Source organism: Scyliorhinus canicula, chromosome 6, assembly GCF_902713615.1.
Source record: "Scyliorhinus canicula chromosome 6, sScyCan1.1, whole genome shotgun sequence".
In the NCBI taxonomy this organism is placed as follows: Eukaryota; Metazoa; Chordata; class Chondrichthyes; order Carcharhiniformes; family Scyliorhinidae; genus Scyliorhinus; species Scyliorhinus canicula.
The window spans coordinates 36,078,571-36,100,019 of NC_052151.1; the positions used below are offsets into that span (position 1 = coordinate 36,078,571).

At 48.2% G+C, this 21,449-nt stretch overlaps 1 protein-coding gene across 1 annotated transcript; it reads right to left on the bottom strand.

Moving 5' to 3' along the window:
• Positions 1-1,142: 1,142 nt before the first annotated feature.
• Positions 1,143-21,449, bottom strand: rpf2 (ribosome production factor 2 homolog). Its single transcript, XM_038799151.1, has 8 exons — positions 21,328-21,449; positions 12,507-12,546; positions 11,773-11,854; positions 9,300-9,376; positions 9,089-9,188; positions 7,250-7,352; positions 4,470-4,614; positions 1,143-1,817 (listed from the first exon to the last, which is right to left on the bottom strand). Exons 2-8 carry the CDS (start codon positions 12,507-12,509, stop codon positions 1,632-1,634), a joined length of 696 nt encoding a protein of 231 aa, XP_038655079.1. The 5' UTR covers positions 12,510-12,546; positions 21,328-21,449; the 3' UTR covers positions 1,143-1,631.

The following is a 21,449-nucleotide window of genomic DNA, read 5'->3' on the forward strand; positions in this document are numbered from 1 at the left end:
ACTCAAAATAGTGGTGTTGGTTCCTGTAGGTGACCCACAAGCGCGCTGGCTGCAGCATTCCGAACCTGATCCGTTTTGCATGTAGCACCGCCTTCGTCCGGTTGTACCGGGCCCGCCGCTTTGCCACCTCCGCACTCCAGTCCTGGTAGACCCTCACCGTCGAATTCTCCCACTTGCTGCTCCTTTCCCTCTTGGCCCACTCCAGCACTCTCTCACGGTCGCTGAGTCGCTGGAACCGCACCAGCACCGCCCTCGGGGGCTCATTTGCTCTTGGCCTCCTAGCCATGACCCTGTAGGCCTCTTCCAGCTCCAGGGGCGAAGGGACGGCCCCTGCCCCCATCAGGGAGCTCAGCATTTCTGCTACATATCCCGGGAGGTCTGACCCCTCCAGGCCTTCTGCCAGGCCCAAGATCCTCAGGTTCTTCCGCCTCATTCGGGTATCCAGCTCCTCAAAACGGCTCTGCCATTTCAGATGGAGTGCCTCGTGCACCTCTACCTTTCCCACGAGGACCGTGGCCTCCTCCTCCCTCACAGTCATCTCCTGTTGCAGCTCCCGAATCGACGCCTCTTGGGTCGCCTGGGCTCCCATCAGCCTGGTGGTCGTCGCATTCATTGACTCCAAGAGCTCCATTTTCAGCTCCGTAAAGAAGCGCAGGAGAGCGGCCTGCTGCTCCTCCGCCCATTTCCTCCATTCCTCGGGTGCTCCACCGGCCGCCATTTTGGTCTTCTTCCCCCGCTTTTTTTTGGGAGCTGCTGTTGCTTTCTTTACCACCCCACTCCGGGTACCGACCATAAAGTTGGTCTGGTTCTCTTCAGGGAGCCTTCCCCCACCGGGATTTGTCCTTACAGCGCCGTTGGGGCCCTCCAATCGGCCCGAAAACACCTTTGTAGCAGGAGCAGCCAAACGTGCGACTTAGCTGGTCATAGCCGCAACCGGAAGTCCTCATTTTAATTTCAACGTTCAGAAGGTGATGTGCTACCTGGGGCCAGACAGGCTTTCCATGGACAGAAAGAAAATACGGAGGACTAGAATTTTCAGGTGCAAAGAATAAATCAGGTGTGAAGCTCACAGTGTAGCCCCTAACCCAAGGACACCCATGGATCCACGTGCTACTGAAAGCAATGAAACTACCAACCAGCACTTTGTATTCCAAAATCCAAAATATAATTTTATTGAGAAGTTCTGACACACGATTATGCTGTTGAGAACTTTACATTTCTTCCAAATTGAATTTATTTAGCTCAATATTGACTTCTCGTGACTATTTAACAGTAATTCAATACTTACCACTCCAATGCAAGCATGGACGCAGTTTGAAACTACATTTCATCCAGCAATGTTGCTGACCTCAGTGCGTCAAACAACTCTACAAGGGCAGATTTCTCAAACAGTGGAGCTTTTAAATCATGTGGGCAAGGCCAGCTTGTGGAAACGTGACATGTAACTCTCCCAACAGATATTGTAAACATCACTATTGTGTAACAATAAAAAACATAACCATTTGCATCAAAACCTTGACTGTTGTAAGAAGGCTGTCAGATTACATTGCACCGTGTATTTGGTATGTGCTTGCTGGTGCTGGAAGTTCAGTGGTGGTTTCTAAGGCTCCTCACTTGTGCCAGCACTCCCGTTACTGTTCTTTTGCCTTCTTGGGACTGCTCTCTGCCTCATCAGGAACAACCTTGATCTCTCCTTTCCTCCTCTTCAGTCCTTTCATTTTTCTTGTCTGCAGTTTGCCGAGGTCTTGCTTCTCCATGTGGATTCGGCCGTATGTTGTTCCAAACACATCTTGGGAAATATTCTTCTTTTTCTTTGCCTGAAACAAGAGGTCAAAAACATTGCAAAACAATAAATGCAAAAGAGTCTCATTCAGATCAGGAGTAAACAAAAACAAAATCTAAACTGTGGTCAGCAGTTACCTGCAATTGAAACATTTGGAGAAAGGAAAAAAAATTAAGAAATCGAGCCTTAAATGAACAGGAAATGCTAATTAGACCTTTCAACTCAATTATAAATCACAGAATCCCGACAGTGGAGCAGGCCATTCAGCCCTCCAAGTCTGCACCCAACCCTCAGAAAGAGCAACTCGTGTAGGCCCAATCCCCCACCCTGGCAACTTCACCCAGCCTGCACATCCCTGAACACTAAGGGGCAATTTTATCTTGGCCAATCCATCTAACCGCCACATCTCTGGACTGTGGGAGGAAATCGGAGCACCCAGAGGAAACCCATGCAGAGACGGGGAGAACGTGCAGACTTCACACAGTCACCCGGGAATTGAACCTGGGACCCTGGAGCTCTGAAGCAACAGTGCTACCCACTGTGTTACCGTGCTGCCCATGTTCCAACATTATGGGGAAGAGGGGATTAAAGGATATGGGGGAGAGGCAGAATCAGGCTATTGAGTTGGATGATCAGCCATGATCACAATGAATGGCGGAGCAGGCTCGAAGGGGCGAATAGCCTCTTTCAACTCCTATTTTCTGTTTCTACAACAGTGGCGGTTTCTCAAAAGTAGTGTGTTAGCCATAAAGCACATCGAGACATCCTGTGGCCGTGAATGGTGCTGTACAAATGCAAGTCTTTCTTTGCTAATTTAGCTCATTTTTTCTAAGAGTTTGAACTTGAAAGACTCTAGTTGAGCAAAGATAGTAGTATCTTGAGTTTACTTCTTGCTTCATATACCCAAGTGGAAGTTATGTCACCAATGATCTCCAACGCCACAACATTGCACTCTGCCACCCCCTGGTGGTAGCCAAGTATACATTCCCCAGTGAGTTGAAATGGAAGATACCATCCCAACTGTGAAATTCTCTCCTGGTCTCACTCAATGTCAAGTGATTTCCCACCTGTGCCCTTCCTCGTCCAACATTATTCCTCAATCCATCAAAAAAAACCCCAGCCTATTTTAAAAATATATACGTAGTTTTACATGTTCTTGGCATGTGGGGGACAGTGACACGGTCGTACTTATTGACCATCCAAGGAGGGCATTAAGACTCAACCATGCGATGTGAGAATGGAGTCACTCGTACAGCAGAGTGGGTAAGGTGGCTGGCCCTGCTCCTTCAGGCAAGTCTTAAAGGTCAGTAACGAATCTGCCGGGTTGAGACAGATTTGTTAGCAACCGTTAAGACTTATCTGGATAGGCACATGAACAGACAGGGTATAGGATACAGGCGATTTGGTCTATATAGGACTAGTGATTGGCGCAGGCTTGGAGGGCCGAAGGGCCTGTTCCTGTGCTGTATTGCTCTTTGTTAAAGTATATTAGTGAACTTGTTGGGTTTTTAAGGACATTACCTGGTGCCAGTCCACAAAGGAGATTTACTTCATTCAATTTCTTTTTAAAAAAAAAAAATTGAGTACCCAATTATTTTTTCTTCAATTAAGGGGCAATTTAGCGTGGCCAATCCACCTACCCTGCACATCTTTGGGTTGTGGGGGTGAGACCCACGCAAACATGGGGAGAATGTGCAAACACCACACGGACAATGACCCAGGGCTGGAATTCGAATCCGGGTCCTCAGCGCCACAGTCCCAGTGCTAACCACTACGCCACATGCCGCCCTCTAAATTCAATCTCTTAATAAGTCACGTTAGGATTTTTAAAAAAAATTCTTTCATGGGATGTGGGTGTCACTGGTTAGGCCAGCATTTATTGCCCATCTCTAATTGCCCTCGACAAGGTGGTGATGAGCTGCCTTCTTGAACCACTACAGTCACTGTGGTGTAAGTGCATCCACTGTGCTGTTGGGGAGCAAGTTCCAGGACTGTGACTGCTGTCGTTGCCCTTCTAGATGGTCGCGGCCCTGGGTTTGGAAGGTATCTTGGTTAATTTCCTGGAGTTTGTGGATGGGGTGCCAATCAAGCGGGTTGCTTTGTTCTTGATGGTGTTGAGCTTCACGCGCATTGTTGGAGCTGCAACTTTTGACCTCTGGATGATTGGCCCAGGACTACAAACTAGGCTACAATGCCCACACCAAAGAAAATTACCTGCCTTGAGGTTTTATCAAGTTTTTGCTGGGTATCTCCTAGAAACATTTAACCGTTCACATCTCTGCGGATCACCCACATTAAAAGTCTTATTCCCGAGAGTGCTGGTATTACAGGAGTTCCTTTGAGCAATCAGATCAAAGAATCTGATTATGGTAGCATGATGTGCCACTGAGCAGACCAATCCATATAAATCCTTGCGGAAATGAACAGCAAACTGCCATGTTTACAAACGTCCACATATCAGGGGCAGCACGATGGTGCAGTGGTTAGCATTGCAGCCTCACGACGCCGAGGTCCCAGGTTCGATCCCGGCTCTGGGCCACTGTCCATGTGGAGTTTGCACATTCTCCCAGTGTTTGTGTGGGTTTCCATTCAACTTCCTCAATGGCTGCGAGGCTTAAAAAACATGCGCCAAAATTCAATACTATCCTCGAACCTTAACCCAAGTGTGTCGGTTTACGTGTCTCACCTTAAGAGCCTTCGGCTGTTTAAGAGACTTTTTGTAGAGGTCATCAGATGCCAAATGTGTCCTCCGGAGTACAAAATTGAAGGACGGTCCCATTTCCTCCAGCTCTATCCTGGGGGTTCTGCATCCCGATTTCTTCAAGAGCACCCTGTGACAGTAAAGCAGATCTTCATTCGTCAAGATCCACAGTAATTGCTAGACAGAACGAGAACTAAACATTATGTCAGGCTACATTGTTCTAATTGTACAGACAGCCCGGCTTCCTGCCATGTTCAAGGATAGAATTCATCTGGCAATAACAGAACAGGAAATGGAATGTGGGATTCACATTGACTTTTTTTTTTTAAATTTAGATTACCCAATTATTTTTTCCAATTAAGGGGCAATTTAGTGTGGCCAATCCACCTACTCTGCACATTTTTGGGTTGTGGGGGCGAAACCCACGCAGACACGGGGAGAACGTGCAAACTCCACACGGACAGTGACCCAGAGCCGGGATCGAACCTGGGACCTCAGCGCCGTGAGGCGGTTGTGCTAACCACTAGGCCACCGTGCTGCCCTTCACATTGACTTTTAGCCATTATTATATACAAGAGAAGTTTACCAACACGGATGTATCCTGTTGTTATCAGCCTTTCGAGAGGTTAAGTTCAATCTGGTATCAGCACCTGTGTGATCACTGGATATAAAGTTCTCAACCAGTAACTCTCTAAAATCTCACCGTGAAGCAGATTTCATATTAAGGGTCTTTTGATTGCTTGTAACCTCTCTTCAGATCAGAATTACTGATCGCAAATGAAACGTGACCTTGCTACAGGCCGGTAGCACGTTTAATTTAGATGCCAATCTCGCAAACTTCCACATTAAAACAAGTGCAGTCCCCTTGTTGGGTGTGGCACAACGAGCTCAACTTAGATCAGAAGCAGAAAGAAAACTGCAGATAAAAACAGAAAATGCTGCAAAAACATAGGTTTGGCAACATCTGTGGGGAGAGAAACTAGAGTCATCATTTCAGGTTGTGTGACTGACATGAAACATGAGTGCTATTGACCTAATATGGCATCAAGGAGCCCGAGCTAAAGTGGAGTCAATGGGAATCAGAGGGAAAACTCTCCGCTAGTTGGAGTCATACCTGGCACAAACAAGATGGTTGTGGTGGTCAGAGGTCAATCATCTCAGTACTGGGACATCAGTGTAGGACTTCCTCAGAGTAGTGTCCGAGGCCCAACCATCTTCGGTTGCTTCACTACAGAAGGCCATTCGGCCAATTGAGTCTGCGCTTACTCTCGGAAAGAGCATTCTACCTAGACCCACTCGCCTGCCTTATCCGCATAACATTGCATATTCTTTTGCAGAAAACAATCCAATTCCCCTTTCAATACTTTGGTCGAACCTGCCTCCACCCCCTCAGGAGGTTCACTCCAGACTCCCATCGCCCTCTGGGTGAACAGCCTTTTCCTCACATCACTTTTCATCCTTTTTCCAATTATTTTGAATCTGTGTCCTCTAGTTCTCGATGCTCTCAAGTGGAAACACAGTTACTCACTATTGATCCAGACCATACCAACTGAATACCTCTATAAAGTCTCCTCTCAGCCTTCTTTTCTCCAAGGTCAATAGTCGATCCTCATTGCTACAGTTCGTAAATTACCTTCCCTCCATCATAAGGTCCGAAGTGGGGGTGTTCACTGATGACTGTACAATGTTCAGCACCATTCGCAACTCCTTAGATAATGAAATAGCCCACGTCCAAATTCAGCAAGGCCTGAACAACATCCAGGTTTGGGCTGACAAGTGGCAAGTTACATTCGCTCCACATAAATGCCAGGCAATAACTATCTACAACAAGAGAGAATCTAGTCGTCGCCCCATGGCATTTCACAGGGGCTTTCAAAAGGGGCTTTTCACAGTAACTTCATTTGAAGCCTACTCGTGACAATAAGCGATTTTCATTTCATTCAATGGCATGAACATCGCTGGATCCTGTACTACAACATTCTGGGAGTTGCCATTGACCAGACATAGAACTGGACTAGCCATATAAATACTGCTACAAGAGTAGGTCAGAGTCAGGAATGCGGTGGAATACTCTCCACTTGCCTGGGTGAGTGCGGCTCCAACAACACTCACGAAGCTCGACGCCATCCCGAACAAAGCCACAGCTGCTACCACCTGGAAGGACAAGGGATATCTGGGAACACCACCACCATCTCGAGTCGGAAATATATCCACCTTTCCTTCACTGCGCTGGGTCAAAATCCTGGAACTCCCTCCCTAACAGCACGGAGACTGGACCTACACCACATGGACTGCAGCAGTTCAGGAAGGCAGCTCACCATTACCTTCTCAAGGGCAATTAGGGATAGGAGAATAAACACTGGCTGAGCCAGCGACGCCAAAGAATGAATAAAAACATTCCCACATAGAAACACACTAAATTAGCCATCTACATTTATTACAGAGATAACCCAAACCTTTGCTGAAGTGCAGGCAATTCGGCAATGCAGACAATACAAAATGAGTCGAGATAATTCAGAGTAATCTCAATTAGAACCTTTGACAGGAAAGAGGCGTTGCCTCCAGCAGCATTCATTGCCCACTGTTAAACAGTTAGGGAACATGGAAATGAATGAATCTGAAGCCACACTGAATACCCCTCAGCCACATGAATAAGACAATGCACATCTTTAGTGGCGAGATTAAACACAGGCCTGGTGTTCAAGAACCAGAGCTGTGTGATCCCTTTTAAAATATAAATATGAAACATGCTGCAGACAACTCACTTGTAGCTTCGCATGAAGATCTTGCCTCCAAAAGCTGCGAAATGCAGAACTATTTCCAGGCCACCTAAACGAACATTTGGCACTGTGGGTCCGCGAAAGAAATCTATGAAGTACATTGAAAAAAATCAAATTCATCAACCAGCTAATATCCAGCTCTGACTCAGATTTTGGAAGAACAGGAAGCTCAATGAGATCTTCAGCTTTGCAATTCTATGTTACTTAACTGTTGGTTTGGTTTATCTGACAGTTCAAATCTGACAGTATAATGCCCAGTTTTAGCTAGTTACATCGGTAGACATGGAACACACACTTTCTTTTTTTCATTTACATCCACTCTCCTTCCTTCTTCCACCCTCTCCATCACCATTTCTATAAGCCACACATTACTCTGCAGCCCACAGGTTCAGCACACAGACTACTTGCTCTTGCATGTCTTTTAGGGAAGAAAATCTGTCACCTGTACCTGGTCTGCACTGGTTTTTAATTAATTTGCAGGATGTGGGCATCGCTGGTTAGGCCAGCATTTGCTGCCCATCCCTAGTTGCCCTTCAGAAGGTGGTGGTGAGTTGCCTTCTTGAACCGCTGCATCCCTGAAGTGTAGGCACACCCACCGTGCTGTTAGGGAGGGAGTTCCAGGATGTTGCCCCAGCGACAGTGAAGGAGCGGTGATATATTTCCAAGTCAAGGTGGTGAGTGACTTGGAGGGGGACCTGGTGGGGTTCCCAGGTATCTGCTGCTCTTGTCCTTCTAGATGGTAGTGGTCATGGGTTTGGAAGGTGCTGCCTAAGGAACCTTGGTGAGTTACTGCAGTGCCTCTTGTAGATGGTACACATGGCTGCTACTGTTCGCCAGTAGTGGAGGATTTGAATGTTTGTGGAAGGGGGAGCAGTCAAGCTGGCTGCTTCATCCTGGATGGTGTCAAGTTTCTGGAGTGTTGTTGGAGCTGCACTCATCCAGGCAAGTGGAAAGTGTTCCATTACACTCCTGACTTGTGCCTTGGAGATGGTGGACAGCCTTTGGGGGGTCAGGTGGTGAGTTACTCACCGTAGGATTCCTAGCCTTTGACCTGCTCTGGTAGCCACAGTATTAATGTGGCTAGTCTGGTTCAGTTTCTGATCAATGGTAACCCCCAGGATGTTGATTGTGGGGGATTCTGCAATGGTAATGCCACTGAAGGTCATGGGGCAGTGGTTAGATCCTCTCTTGTAGATGGTCATTGGCTGGCACTTGTGTGGCGCTAATGTAACTTGCCACTTGTCAACCCAAGCCTGGATATTGTCCAGGTCTTGCTGCATTTGGACATGGACTGCTTTATTATCTGAGGAGTCGGGAATAGTGCTGAACATTGTGCAGTCATCCGCAAACATCCCACTTCTGACCTTATGATGGAAGGGAGATCATGTATACAGACCTACACCAATGCTCTTAAATGCCCTCTTAAATGGCCTAAAAAGCCACTCAGCTCAAGGGCCTTGCCAGTGATGCCCACATCCCACGAAAGGAGAAGAAAAAGCACCATCCCTAGTCAACCTCAGCAAACTGCTAAAAAACATACAAATAAAATCCTATCATTCTCTTTCCCTGCGAAGAGGTAAATACTTGGTCAGTTGCTCATTTCTTTACAGGTAGACTGACAGCTCATTACAAAGCAGAATGGTATTTAGACAGTACTCATGGCTGCCACTGTTTGTCGGTGGTGGAGAGATTGAATGTTTGTGGAAGGGATAGCAATCAAGCGGGCTGCTTTGTTCTGGATAGTGTCAAGCTTCTTGAGTGTTGTTGGAGTAACGTCAGTTAATTATTTTTGAAGCAAAGTCATGGTTATGTCAGCAAACTTACCAATAAGGAGATTCTTCAGTCTTTTATGATCATTATCTAGATCAAATAAATCTCCAGCAAAAATCAACATTGGTTTGGATCCCTCTGCAGATTTACTGTTCTGGAAAGCAATTGAACAGCAGAGATTGTTTGAATGTATTCCGCTGCATTGCATCAAGTAATGCTTCAGAGAATTCAACGGGCAAATCATATTTAGCATATAAAACCATACCTTGAAATCTCTCAAACCATTAAACTTTTCAATTCCAAGCTCGATCATGTCCAGAACATGGTAATCAAACATACGGCCTGCAGAGGAGAACAATGAATTGCTTGTAGAAATACTTTATTCCACCAGTGACTGCGCGGGCCTCACCCCCCCCCCCCCCACAATCCAAAAGGGTGCGCAGGGTAGGTGGATTGGCCAGGAAAAATTGCCCCTTAATTAGAAAATAAAAAGAATTGGATACTCCGAATTTATTTTTTAAAATAGAAATACTTTATTGTGCTAACAGACCCAGTTTTAATCCCAGCAGTAAAATGCAAGAGCATTCTCCTGAAACATAGTGCAATCCTGCCAGAAACACCTTACTGACAAGGTTACACAGGTGATTCTTTGTAGCTCCTGTTCCTCTCAAGTTAACAACTCGTTCAACAAAACCACCGGTTGTAGAGAACAAAAAGGCAACTTGGCCTCTCGACAATTTATCCTTTTAAAATACATCAATAAAATGAGTCACTGGTAGTAGAGTCCATCCATAAAACAACTGAAAGTGCCCTGTTCTTAGTCATGTTTAGATTTGAGATCTTAATTTTTTGCATTACTTACTGTGCATTTAAATCCCCTAACAAATCTAATCTGAAACAGGCAATGTTCAGTCTTAGGGAACTGCCTACCAGTCAACAGGAAACTCGGGACTCAGGTGAATAGTATTTAGCTCTGAAGCGTCGACAGACTCAAAATATTAACTCGGTACAATGGTTAGCACTGCTGTCTCACGGCGTCAGGGACTCGGGTTTCAATTCTGACCTTGGGCGACTGTCGGTGGAGTTTGCACTTTCTCCCCGTGTCTGCGTGTTTCCTCCGGGTGCTCCGGTTTCTTCCCACAGTCCAAAGATGTGCAGGTTAGGTGGATTGGCGATGCTAAATTGCCCCTTAATGTCCAAAAGGTTTGATGGGGTTACTGGGTCACAGGGATAGGGTCAGGGATGGACCTAGGTATGGTGCTCTTTTGACAGGTCAGTGCAGACTCGACAGGCTGAATGGTCTCCTTTTCCACTGCAGTGATTCTATGATTCCACAGATGATGCCATCTCTATTTTTATTTCAGATTTCCAGCATCTGCAGTATTTTGCTTTTAAAAAAATATTCAGTTGTTTCTATATTTTAGAAATTCTATGCAACCAATCCTGAACATCACAAGGACTCGCATTAACTAATATCACTGCCATCAATATCAGCTAAACATGTACTTTGCCAGCAGCTCTTTCCTCACAGGAACAAACCAACTCAGTTCCCAGCAGCACAGTTGAGAAAGAAACTCGACATTTATTGAGAACTCATGATAAGAGATTAAACCCCAGGGTTGAAAGAGACACGGGTAGGGACGCTAAAATCTGCAGTTGGCAGAGAGGAAAAAACACATGAGGTAAATGAGTTCCAGTGGAAGGCACGAATGTGAATTTCTGATTGAAGTATCGAAGACCAAGTGAAGTTATAATCAAATGACAGAGGAAGAAAGGGACATGAAACAATTCTGGCCCTATAAGCTAATAACCCAGGCCAGTTCATTAGCTCTCATCCATCTTCCTCGGTACAGCCATCGATTGGCCATACAAAAGCAAATCAGCTGTTCGTTCAGCTCCCTGTTGTTTTCTATTCTAACTTATAACTGGAAAAATAACCAGATTACAATCCTTGTAGTCCTAAACCTGCGGCCAAAATTTTCTCTGCTGAAGCTCAGGTAACGATTGACTGAATTGTGAAAACAAGAATTCTTCCATTAAGGGAATTTGACAATGTTGGAAAATCAGAGAAAGGGCAGGATGAGCAGTGAAATTTAAACAGATAGAATTGACATTTTTAGGTATGTGGTTTCTGGTTCTGTCATTTATATAATTCATAATAATCTTTATTGTCACAAGTAGGCTTACATTGCAATGAAGTTACTGTGAAAATCCCCTAGTCGCCACATTCCAGCGCCTGTTTGGGTACAGAGGGAGAATTCAGAATGTCCAAATTACCTAACAAACACATCTTTCGGGACTTGAGGGGAGAAACCGGAGCATCCGGAGGAAATCTACGCAGACACAGGGAGAACGTGCAGACTCCGCACAGTGACCCAAGCCGGGAATCAAACCTGGGACCCTGGCGCTGTGAAGCCACAGTGCTGCCCACTTTGATCATCAGTCAAAGGGTCTTCATAAATGATGCACCTAGTTTATACACAAGATCTCCCTCGGCAATGCTGACAGGGAGTCGCGGCTCTGGAACACAGTCGCAATGCCCACCTGCCTATTTGGCATCTTTTAAGCATCGGCTCCACATAGGCACATCTAGATAATCGCAGCAACAATCAACTGCTGAGATCAGGTGGCAGTTGTAATAGTGCAAATTTCAGGGTAGGCCTACTGCCTGATGTTACAGATGCAAGATGTATAGATGTATTGTAAATCAGAATGATCAGAACTGAAGAATATCTTACCTATGATCAAGTTGTGCGGGCGCTTCTTATTGTGAGAACCGAAGATAAACAAAGAAGAATCCGACTTCTTTGAAAAAAATTCCTGTCAACACAAAGGGAATTCAGAGGAGGAAGGCTATTACAAACTTATCCCCAAAACTGAAACTATATAATATTTTATATCTCTGCCGGTGGCGCAGTGGTTATCACTCCTGCCTCACAGCACCGAGGACCCGGGTTTGATCCCGGCCCCCTGTGGAGTTTGCACATTCTCCCCGTGTCTGCATGGTTGACCATCTTGGTGCCATCAGACTGCCTGACCAACATCAAGTCTTAGCTGCGTCACAATCTCCTTTAGCCCAGCAGCAGGACGACCAAAACTATTGTTTGTCAACAAAGTCTGTTCCCTCGGCACGGAATCAACGCCACCCCGGCCTCTCACTCGGGATAAGCAGGGCCATACGCAAATAGTTGAAAACATTTTCGGCTTTAAAATCTTTTATTTTAATATATAAACTTAGAGTACCCAATTCATTTTTTCCAATTTAAGGGGCAATTTAGCATGGCCAATCCACCTAACTTGCACATCTTTGGGTTGTGGGGGCGAAACCCACGCAAACACGGGAGAATGTGCAAACTCCTCACGGACAGTGACCCAGGGCCGGGATGGAAAGTGACGTCAGCGTTGCGAGACTGCAGTGCTAACCACTGCACCACCAGGCTGCCCTGTTCGGCTTTAAAATCTGATTACTCACCATTGATGTCTGATCTTCAAAGGGACGAGTTATATTTTTCCTGGTTAAAAGTAAACGAGATTTAGAAACTAAAACAATATCAGATTTCCCTCAAAATCATTTAGTTTTTTCTGTTTAAGCATCCCATAGCTTTTAGTGGTGGACCCAAAATGGGTTTTGCAATTTATATAACCTGCACTTACACAACACTAATGTGCCAAAATGTGTCAAAACCTCTCACAATGTTTGAAGTGAGCTATTATTAGCACAAATGCAACATCCTTGCTAAATGGCATGGAATGAACTTCCGGTTAATGTACTGCTTGGCAATACTGTTTATGGTGACCAGGACACAAAGGCAGTGACGGGCAACCTAGGCGAGTGGGTGGCCCTCCCTCATCACAGTGGGCCCAAGGTGGACATCAGGCTTGTCCACTCATCATGACCCCATGAATAAAATTAAATACATTAAATACATGTGAGCAATATGAACGCACCACGCTTCGCTTGCCCTTGCTTTACGTGTGCGTCACTTCGGTCATAGCGGAAGAAAAACAACGTTGATGGAAATCAACGGAATGTGGCGGGACTGCACATGGGCAGCGGTAACGGTCAACAAAGTGTCTCTTGGGCCACACTCAGAACCCAGGTGGGCCACAGGTTTCTCACCACTGACATAAAGAGAAGAATTTCTTCCTGGAGTAGTGCCTTATGGCTTTTTTTCATGTCTTATTTCGGAAGGATGCATTTTTTGACAGTGCTACATTACATCAGGCTTGCAATGCAATGTCAGCCTGAATATTTATTTATTTAAAAAAAAAAATTTTGTGTGCCCAATTCATTTCTTCCAATTAAGGGGCAATTTAGGCGTGGCCAATCCACCTACCCTGCACATCTTTGGGTTGTGGGGGTGAAACCCACGCAGACACGGGGAGAATGTGCAAACTCCACAAGGACAGTGACCCAGAGCCGGGATCGAACCTGGGACTTCGGCGCTGTGAGGCTGCAGGGCTAACCCACTGCGTCACCTGAATATCAGCTCAAACCTTTTGGTACATACTTCCAGTCTGCAAGCCTCTGTCCTCAAGCCAACTGAGCCAAGGTGACAAAAACTGGCACCAAAACTTAACACATATGTATTCCAATCTGAACACTCAGGATAACTCACAATTAAAAATGTTTAGAAATAAATTCCAAATGCAATTATAGTGTATTAAATTTTTAATCAGCCACATCTTTCAGCTTAAATGCAATTTGTTAGTTCCCTCCCCTCTCCCTAACCCCAACCAAATCCGCACGTATCACGGATAAGCTTGGACCATTCAAGTCCCGTATGGGGCCACACCACTGACTGTGTTTAGCTATTTAGCCAGTGGGGTAAAGAGAGCTCCCTTAATTAAAAAAAACAGATAAGAAGTCTCAACGCCAGGTTAATGTCCAACAGGTATATTTGAAATCACAAGCTTTCGGAGCGCAGCTCCTTCATCAGGTGAAGTGACTTCCACCCCAGTCCAGCGCCGGCATCTCCACATCATGACTAATTAGCATGAATTTGACTGGGCAGAGTATGTGACAGACAGAAACAAAAGCAAGGTTACATGACAAGAACTCAATTTTGCTCTTCTGAAGTTGTCCAGCTTCAAAGACATAGGTTAAAAGCAAATTACTTCCTCAACCGTGATTTCCAGACTTCTGGTTGCGGCTATGCCTGGGTAGGCCGCACGGTCAGTAGCCGATAACGGACTTTCGGGCCCTTTTAAGGAGCTCCAGCGGCATTTGGACAACGATTCCCGGTGTGGGAAGGAAGCAGTGAGGGTCCCCCAACACTATATGGAGTGGACCAGGAGCGGAGCAGTCACAAAAGTGGCTTTAGAGAAGAGAGGAGATCGGGCGCGAAAAAACAAGATGGTGGCAGGCGGGGATCAGGCAGCGTGGGCCCAGTGGTCTCGGGAGCAGCAGGAGTTTTTAAGAAGCTGCTTTGCTGACTTGGCCCCTATGAAGGCATCGATTGAAAGGTTGGTGGAGACCCAGAAGATGAATGAATGAAATGAAAATTGCTTATTGTCACGAGTAGGCTTCAATGAAGTTACTGTGAAAAGCCCCTAGTCGCCACATTCCGGCGCCTGTCCGGGAAGGCTGGTACAGGAATCGAACCGTGCTGCTGGCCTGCTTGAAAAGCCAGCGATTTAGCTGAGTGAGCTAAACCAGCCCCTTGCAGGGGACGGTGATCAAGGAGGTGCAGCAGAAGGTCTCTGACAATGAGGACGAGATTCTGGGCCTGGCGGTCAGAGTGGAAGCGCACGAGGCGCTGCACAAAGAATGGCAGGAGAAGCTGGAGGACCTGGAGAATAGGTCGAGGAGGCAGAACCTGCGGATTCTGGGTTTCCCTGAAGGTGTGGAGGGGTTGGACGCTGGGGCGTATGTGGCCACGATGCTGGGAACGCTGATGGGTGCGGGGTCCTTCGAGGCCCCTGGGGCTGGATGGGGCGCACAGAGTCCTGGCCAGGAGGCCAAGGGCGAACGAGCAGTCGAGGGTTGTGAGGTTCCACCGCTTCACCGACAGGGAGTTTGTCCTGCGATGGGCGAAGGAGCGGAGTAGCAGGTGGGAGAATACAGAGATCCGTATTTATCAGGACTGGAGTGCAGAGCTGGCCAAGAAGCGGGCAGGATTTAACCGGGCTAAGGCAGTCCTCCACGGGAAGGGGGTGAAGTTCGGGCTGTTACAGCCGGCGAGGCTGTGGGTCACATACCAGGACCGACACCACTATTTTGATACGCCGGATGAGGCATGGACTTCCATCAAAAACGAGAAGTTGGACTCAAATTAATGGTTTGCAGTATGTTATGTGAGATGCTGGTGAGGGAGAGATGTTTGTTTATGTGGGGTTTTCCCCTGCGTTTTCTTGGGACTGTGTGGGCCCGTGGCCCTCGGGGATTGGGGTGAGGTCGCAGTTGAGAGGAGCTGTGCCACAGGGGGTGGGGTCAGCCCAGGCAGGGAGTGTGGCTTTTTCCCACGAAATGGTGGGGGCGGTACCTGAAGCCGGGGGGGGGGGGGGGGGGGGGGGGGGGGGGGGGGGGGGTATGGTGTTCGATGTCCGCATTGGTTTATATGGGGTGTAGGGGGGACGACTTTCTTTACCCCACTTTGGTGGGGGGAGGGCTGGAAATTTGGATGGGAAATACAATGGGGATTGGAGGCAGAGGCAGGAGCGGCCAGGGCAGCATGGGAGTGCAATGGGAGGGGGAGGGGGGTTAAGCAGTTGCTTGGCCAGGGGAGGGGGGGGGGGGGGGGGAGACTGGGTTGCTGCTGTGCTGACTGAGGGGGAGCTGATGGAAAGAGGGAGAGTCGGGATAGGGAGCCTCTGCCAGGGGAGCTGGAGCGTGCGGGAGGCGCGGGGCTGAAGGCAGGCGTAGCCATGCTACAGGAAACACACGTGAAGATCGCGGATCAAACCAGGCTGAGGAAGGGATGGGTGGGGCAGGTTTTTCACTCAGGGCTGGATGCCAAAAACAGGGGGGGGGGGGGGGGGGGGGGTCGCAATCCTGGTGAGTAAGCTGGTGGCATTTGAGGCGGTGGGTATTGTGGCGGATAAAGGGGGCCGATATGTTATGGCGAGTGGTAGGCTGCAGGGGGCCCGGGTGATGCTGGTGAATGTGTATGCCCCAAACTGGGACGATGCAGCGTTCATGAAGCGGATGTTAAGTCGGATCCCGGATCTGGAGGCAGGTAGTTTGATAATGGTGGGGGGGGGGGGGGGGGGGGGGGGGGGGGGGGGGGGGGGGGTTTGGATCCGTGGAGATTTGCTAGGCCCAGGGAGTTTTCCTTCTTCCCCCATGTACACAAGGCTTACTCGCGGATAGATTTTTGTGATAAGCAGGACGCTAATCCCGTGAGTGGAGGGGGTGGAGTATTCGGCCATTGCAATCTCGGACCATGCCCTGCACTGGGTGGAGCTGGAGATGGGGGAGGAGAAAGACCAGCACCCATTGTGGCGAATGGATGTGGGACTACTGGCGGACGAGGAGGTCTGTGGGCAGCTCCGGGGGTGCATCCAAAGATATGTGGAGGCCAATGATAATGGGGAGGTGTCGGTGAGTGTGGTCTGGGAGGCGCTGAAGGCGGTTGTCAGTGGGGAGTTAATCTCGATCAGGGCCCACAGAGAGGAGGGAGAGGATGGCGAGGGAGAGATTGGTGGGGGAGATACTGAGGGTGGATAGGAGAAATGCGGAATCCCCTGAGGCGGGGTTGCTGAAGGAGCGCCGGAGCCTCCAAACGGAGTTTGACTTGCTAACCACGGGGAAGGCGGAGGCCCAGTTGAGGAAGGTACAGGGAGTAGTGTATGAGTATGGGGAGAAGGCAAGTCGGATGTTGGCGCATCAGCTGCGGAAGAGGGAGACGGCCAGGAAGATTGGGGGAATTAGGGATAGGAGGGGGAAGACAGTGCGGAGTCCAGCTAAAATAAACAAGGTCTTTAAGGACTGTTATGGTAAATTGTACGAGTCAGAACCCCCGGGGGGGAGAATACGACACTTCCTGAACCAACTGAGGTTTCCAAAGGTGGAGGAAGGGCAGTTAGAGGGATTGAAGGCCCTGATTGAGATGGAGGAGCAAGTTAAGGGGTTGGGGAGTATGCAGGCGGGCAAGGCCCCGGGGCCAGATGGGTTCCCGGTTGAGTTCTATAGGAAGTTCTCGGAGCTGTTGGGCCCGCTGTTGCCGAGAACCTTTAACGAGGCGAAAGAAAAAGGAATCCTTCCCCCGACGATGTCGCAGGCTTTGATCTCGCTTATCCTCAAGCGTGATAAGCACCCATTGCAATGCGGCTCCTATAGGCCGATTTAGGGGCTGGTTTAGCTCGCTGGGCTAAATCGCTGGCTTTTAAAGCAGACCAAGCAGGCCAGAGGCACGGTTCGATTCCCGTACCAGCCTCCCCGGACAGGCGCTGGAATGTGGCGACTAGGGGCTTTTCACAGTAACTTCATTGAAGCCTACTCGTGACAATAAGCAATTTTCATTTCATTTCGCTTCTCAATGTGGATGCCAAGCTGTTAGCCAAGATCTTGGCCACTAGGATTGAGGACTGTGTCCCAGGAGTGATTCATGAGGATCAGACGGGGTTTGTGAAGGGCAGGCAGCTGAATATGAACTTGCGGAGGCTCCTGAATGTGATCATGATGCCCTCGGAGGGGGGGGGGAGACGCAGAAGGGGTAGCGGCAATGGACGCGGAGAAGGCCTTTGATCGGGCGGAGTGGGAGTACCTGTGGGAGGTGTTAGGCAGATTTGGGCGGGGGAGGAATTCATAGGGTGGGTCAAATTGTTGTACCAGGCCCCGGTAGCGAGTGTTTCGACGAACAAGCTGCGGTCAGAGTATTTTAGGTTATATCATGGAACGAGGCAAGGGTGCCCTTTGTCTCCCCCCCCCCCCCTGCTGTTTGCCCTGGCGATTGAGCCGCTGGCCATGGCATTGAGGGAGTGCAAAAACTGGAGGGGGTTGGTTTGGGGGTGTGAGGAGCATCGTGCCTCACTATATGCGGATAACCTGCTTCTGTACATTGCAGATCCGGTGGAGGGGATGGGGGAGGTTATGCAGATTCTTAGGGATTTTGGAGACTTCTCAGGATACAAGTTAAATGTGGGGAAAAGCAAGCTTTTTGTGGCGCATGGAGGGGCCAGGATAAGAGGTTGGGGGAGCTACCGCTCAAGATGGCGGAGGAGCTTTCGGTACTTGGGTATCCAGGTGGCTAAGAGTTAGGGGGTTTTGCACAAGCTCAATTTAGCGTGGCTGGTGGATCAGATGGAGGAGGACTTTAGGAGGTGGGACATGGTGCCACTCTCCCTGGCAGGCAGGGTGCAGTCCATAAAGATGACGGTCCTCCCTACGTTCCTGTTCGTCTTCCAGTGCTTGCCCAGTCTCAACCCCAAGTCCTTTAAGCGGGTAAACAGGAGTATTACAGGATTTGTGTGGGCAAATAAGACCCCACGGGTTAAGAGACTGTTTTTTGGAGCGCAGTGGGGGTGGGGGGGGGGGGGGCACGAGCCCGAGCCCGGTGGTGGCGGCGACACTGAGGATTTGGGGGCAGTCAAGACGGCATTGGGGGGGGGGGCCCTCAGTCTGGACACCGATACGGAACCACAGGTTCATTCCAGGTAGGATAGATGGTGGGTTCCAAAGCTGGCATAGGGCGGGAATCAAAAGGATGGGGGACTTGTTTATCGATGGGACCTTTGCCAGTCTGAGGGCGCTGGAGGAGAAATTTGGGTTACCCCCGGGGAATACTTTTAGGTTCATTGAGGTTCGGGCGTTGGTGAAAAAGCAGGTGGGGGAATTCCCGCTGCTGCCTGCCCGGAGGATACAGGACAGGGTGGTCTCGGGTGTGTGGGTAGGGAATGGCAAGATATCGGAAATATATCAGGAGCTGCAGGAGGCAAACTTTGCTTTGTTTGTTAAATTTTTAGTTGGTTAGAGGGTTAAGTTGTTTTTGATGGCATATTGCTTTGTTTTCTCTTTTGTAGTGTTCTGTAAAATTTATTGAAAAATCTGGAATAAAAATATTTTTTTTAAAACCATGATTTCCAACCTACAGTTGTTGACAGGGCCTTCAACAGTGTGCAGTCCATCTCCTGCGCCACGACCCTCCCTCCCAGAACAAGGATAGACTCCCCCTCAATCTCACATTTCATCGCACCAGCCTCCGTATGCAAAGCATAAACCTCCGCCATTTTCGCCAACTCCAGCGCGATGCCACCACGAAACACATCTTCCCTTCACTCCCTCTGTCAGCATTCCGCAGAGACCGTTCCCTCAGAGATAATCTAGTCCACTCCTCCACCATACCCAGTACCTCTCCCATCACCCATGGCACCTTCCCATGCAATCGCAGAAGGTGTAACACCGGCCCCTTTACCTCTTCCATGCTTAACATTCCAGGCCCAAAACACTCATTCCAGGTTAAGCAGCGTTTCACTTGCATCTCTTTCAATCTGATCTATTGCATTCGCTGCTCCCAATGTGGTCTCCTCTATATCGGAGAGACCAAACGCAGACTGGGCGATCGTTTTGCTGAACACCTTCGGTCTGTGCGCATTCAGGACCCTGACCTTCCCGTTGCTTGCCATTCTAACACAAGTCCCTGCTCCTATGCCCACATGTCTGTCCTTGGCCTGCTGCAATGTTCCAGTGAAGCTCAACGCAAACTGGAGGAACAGCATCTCATCTTCCAGTTAGGCACACTACAGCCTTCCGGCCTGAACATCGAATTCAACAACTTCAGATGATTATCCCACCTGGACCCATTTGCTTTCATTCCATTTCAATTTAACTGTCTTTTACCATTTTGTTCTTTCTCGCCTTTCTTTATATATATTTCCCTCCCATCTTATCCCCCTATTCCTTACCTTTTCTCCCCCCATCCCCTCTCTCCCACCCATATCTCCCCCTCCCCCCACATCTACATCTGTCACAGTTTACCTTGTGATTTTAGTTTCTCTGCTGTTTGGCCTTCCACACCTTTTGCCATTAGCACTCGTTTCCCTTGGTTTCTGTGACTGTGACTCATCTTTCATTCCCTCACCCCACAGGATAAACATCTCCCATTTTCTATGTCTTTTCGCTTTGACAAAGGGTCACCTGGACCTGGAACGTTAGCTCTTTTCTCTTCCTACAGATGCTGCCAGACCTGCTGCGATTTTCAAGCATTTTCTCTTTTGGTCAAAGACATAGGTGGTTGTTTTTGACCGGTACAGACGGGCTGAAGGGCCTTTTCTGTGCTGTAGACCTCTTTGACTCAAGTCATATTGGACTTGAAACGTTAACTCCGTTTCTCTCTATGTTTCCAGGCCTACTGAGATTTTCCAGAACTTTCTCTTTTTCTTTCAGAATTCCAACACCTGCAGTATTTTGCTTTGACTCTAATCTGGATCCCAATCTGTGTAGAGTTGGTCAATGTAAAGATGGACTGAGACAACAATATAGATCTCGGAGTTCCTGAATAAATTCTCAACAGCAATGTCTATTCATGTTTGCCATTCAGTGAATCCTGCAGCACAGTGACAGAGATTAGCACTGTTGCCTCACAGCGGCAGTATCCCGGACTCAACTCCAGCCGTGGGTGACTGTGTGGAATTTGTACTTACTCCCCGTGTCTGCGTGGGTTTCCTCCGGATGCCCTGGTTTCCTCCCACAGTCCAAAGTGCAGGTTAGGTGGGGTTATTGTGTTACACGAATAGGGCAAGGGAGTGGGCTCAGGTAGAGTGCTCTTTCAGAGGGTCAGTGCAGACCAGATGCACTGCAAGAATTCTATGGTTCTAAAGCGCACTAGTGATTGTTGCTGAATGTTCCTGTACCAGCCTCTCCGAACAGGCGCCGGAATGTGGCGACTAGGGGCTTTTCACAGTAACTTCACTGAAGCCTACCCGTGACAATAAGCAATTCTCATTTTCATTTCAAAGACAGGATCTACCCACAGTTGAATACGGTGGCACAGTGGTTAGCACTACTGCCTCAACACCAGGGACCCGGGTTCACTTCCGGCCTCAGGTGACTGTGTGTGGAATTTGCACTTTCTCCCTCTGACTGCGTGGGTTTCCTCCCACAGTCCAAAGATGTGCTGTTAGTGGACAAATTATGCTAAATTGCCCCTCAATTTCCAATATGTTAGGTAGAATTACTGGGTGATAGGAGGCATGGGCTTAAGTAGGGTGCTCTTTCCAAGGGCCGGTGCAGACTCGAAGGGCCAAATGGCCTCCTTCTGCACTGTAAATTCTATGATCCTATGAAAGAATAACTTGCTCAACACAGGATACTGCAAAACATGGAAATGCATCAGCCCATTAACAATACTTACTTCTTGTATAGAACTGCATTTGGTTTCTTGAGCGAATACTGCAAAACAAAGAACAGGAAGGATATAAATTCTGAAACTGTTCACAGTACAGCATATAAAACCACCAATTATTCAATTTAAAG

Coding starts and splice junctions, on each gene's coding strand:
- rpf2 (XM_038799151.1), bottom strand. Junction 4,615..7,249: donor ATCTTCATGCGAAGCTACAA/GTGAGTTGTCTG, acceptor TTACTGTCACAG/GGTGCTCTTGAAGAAATCGG. Junction 1,818..4,469: donor AACAGCCGAAGGCTCTTAAG/GTGAGACACGTA, acceptor CTCTTGTTTCAG/GCAAAGAAAAAGAAGAATAT.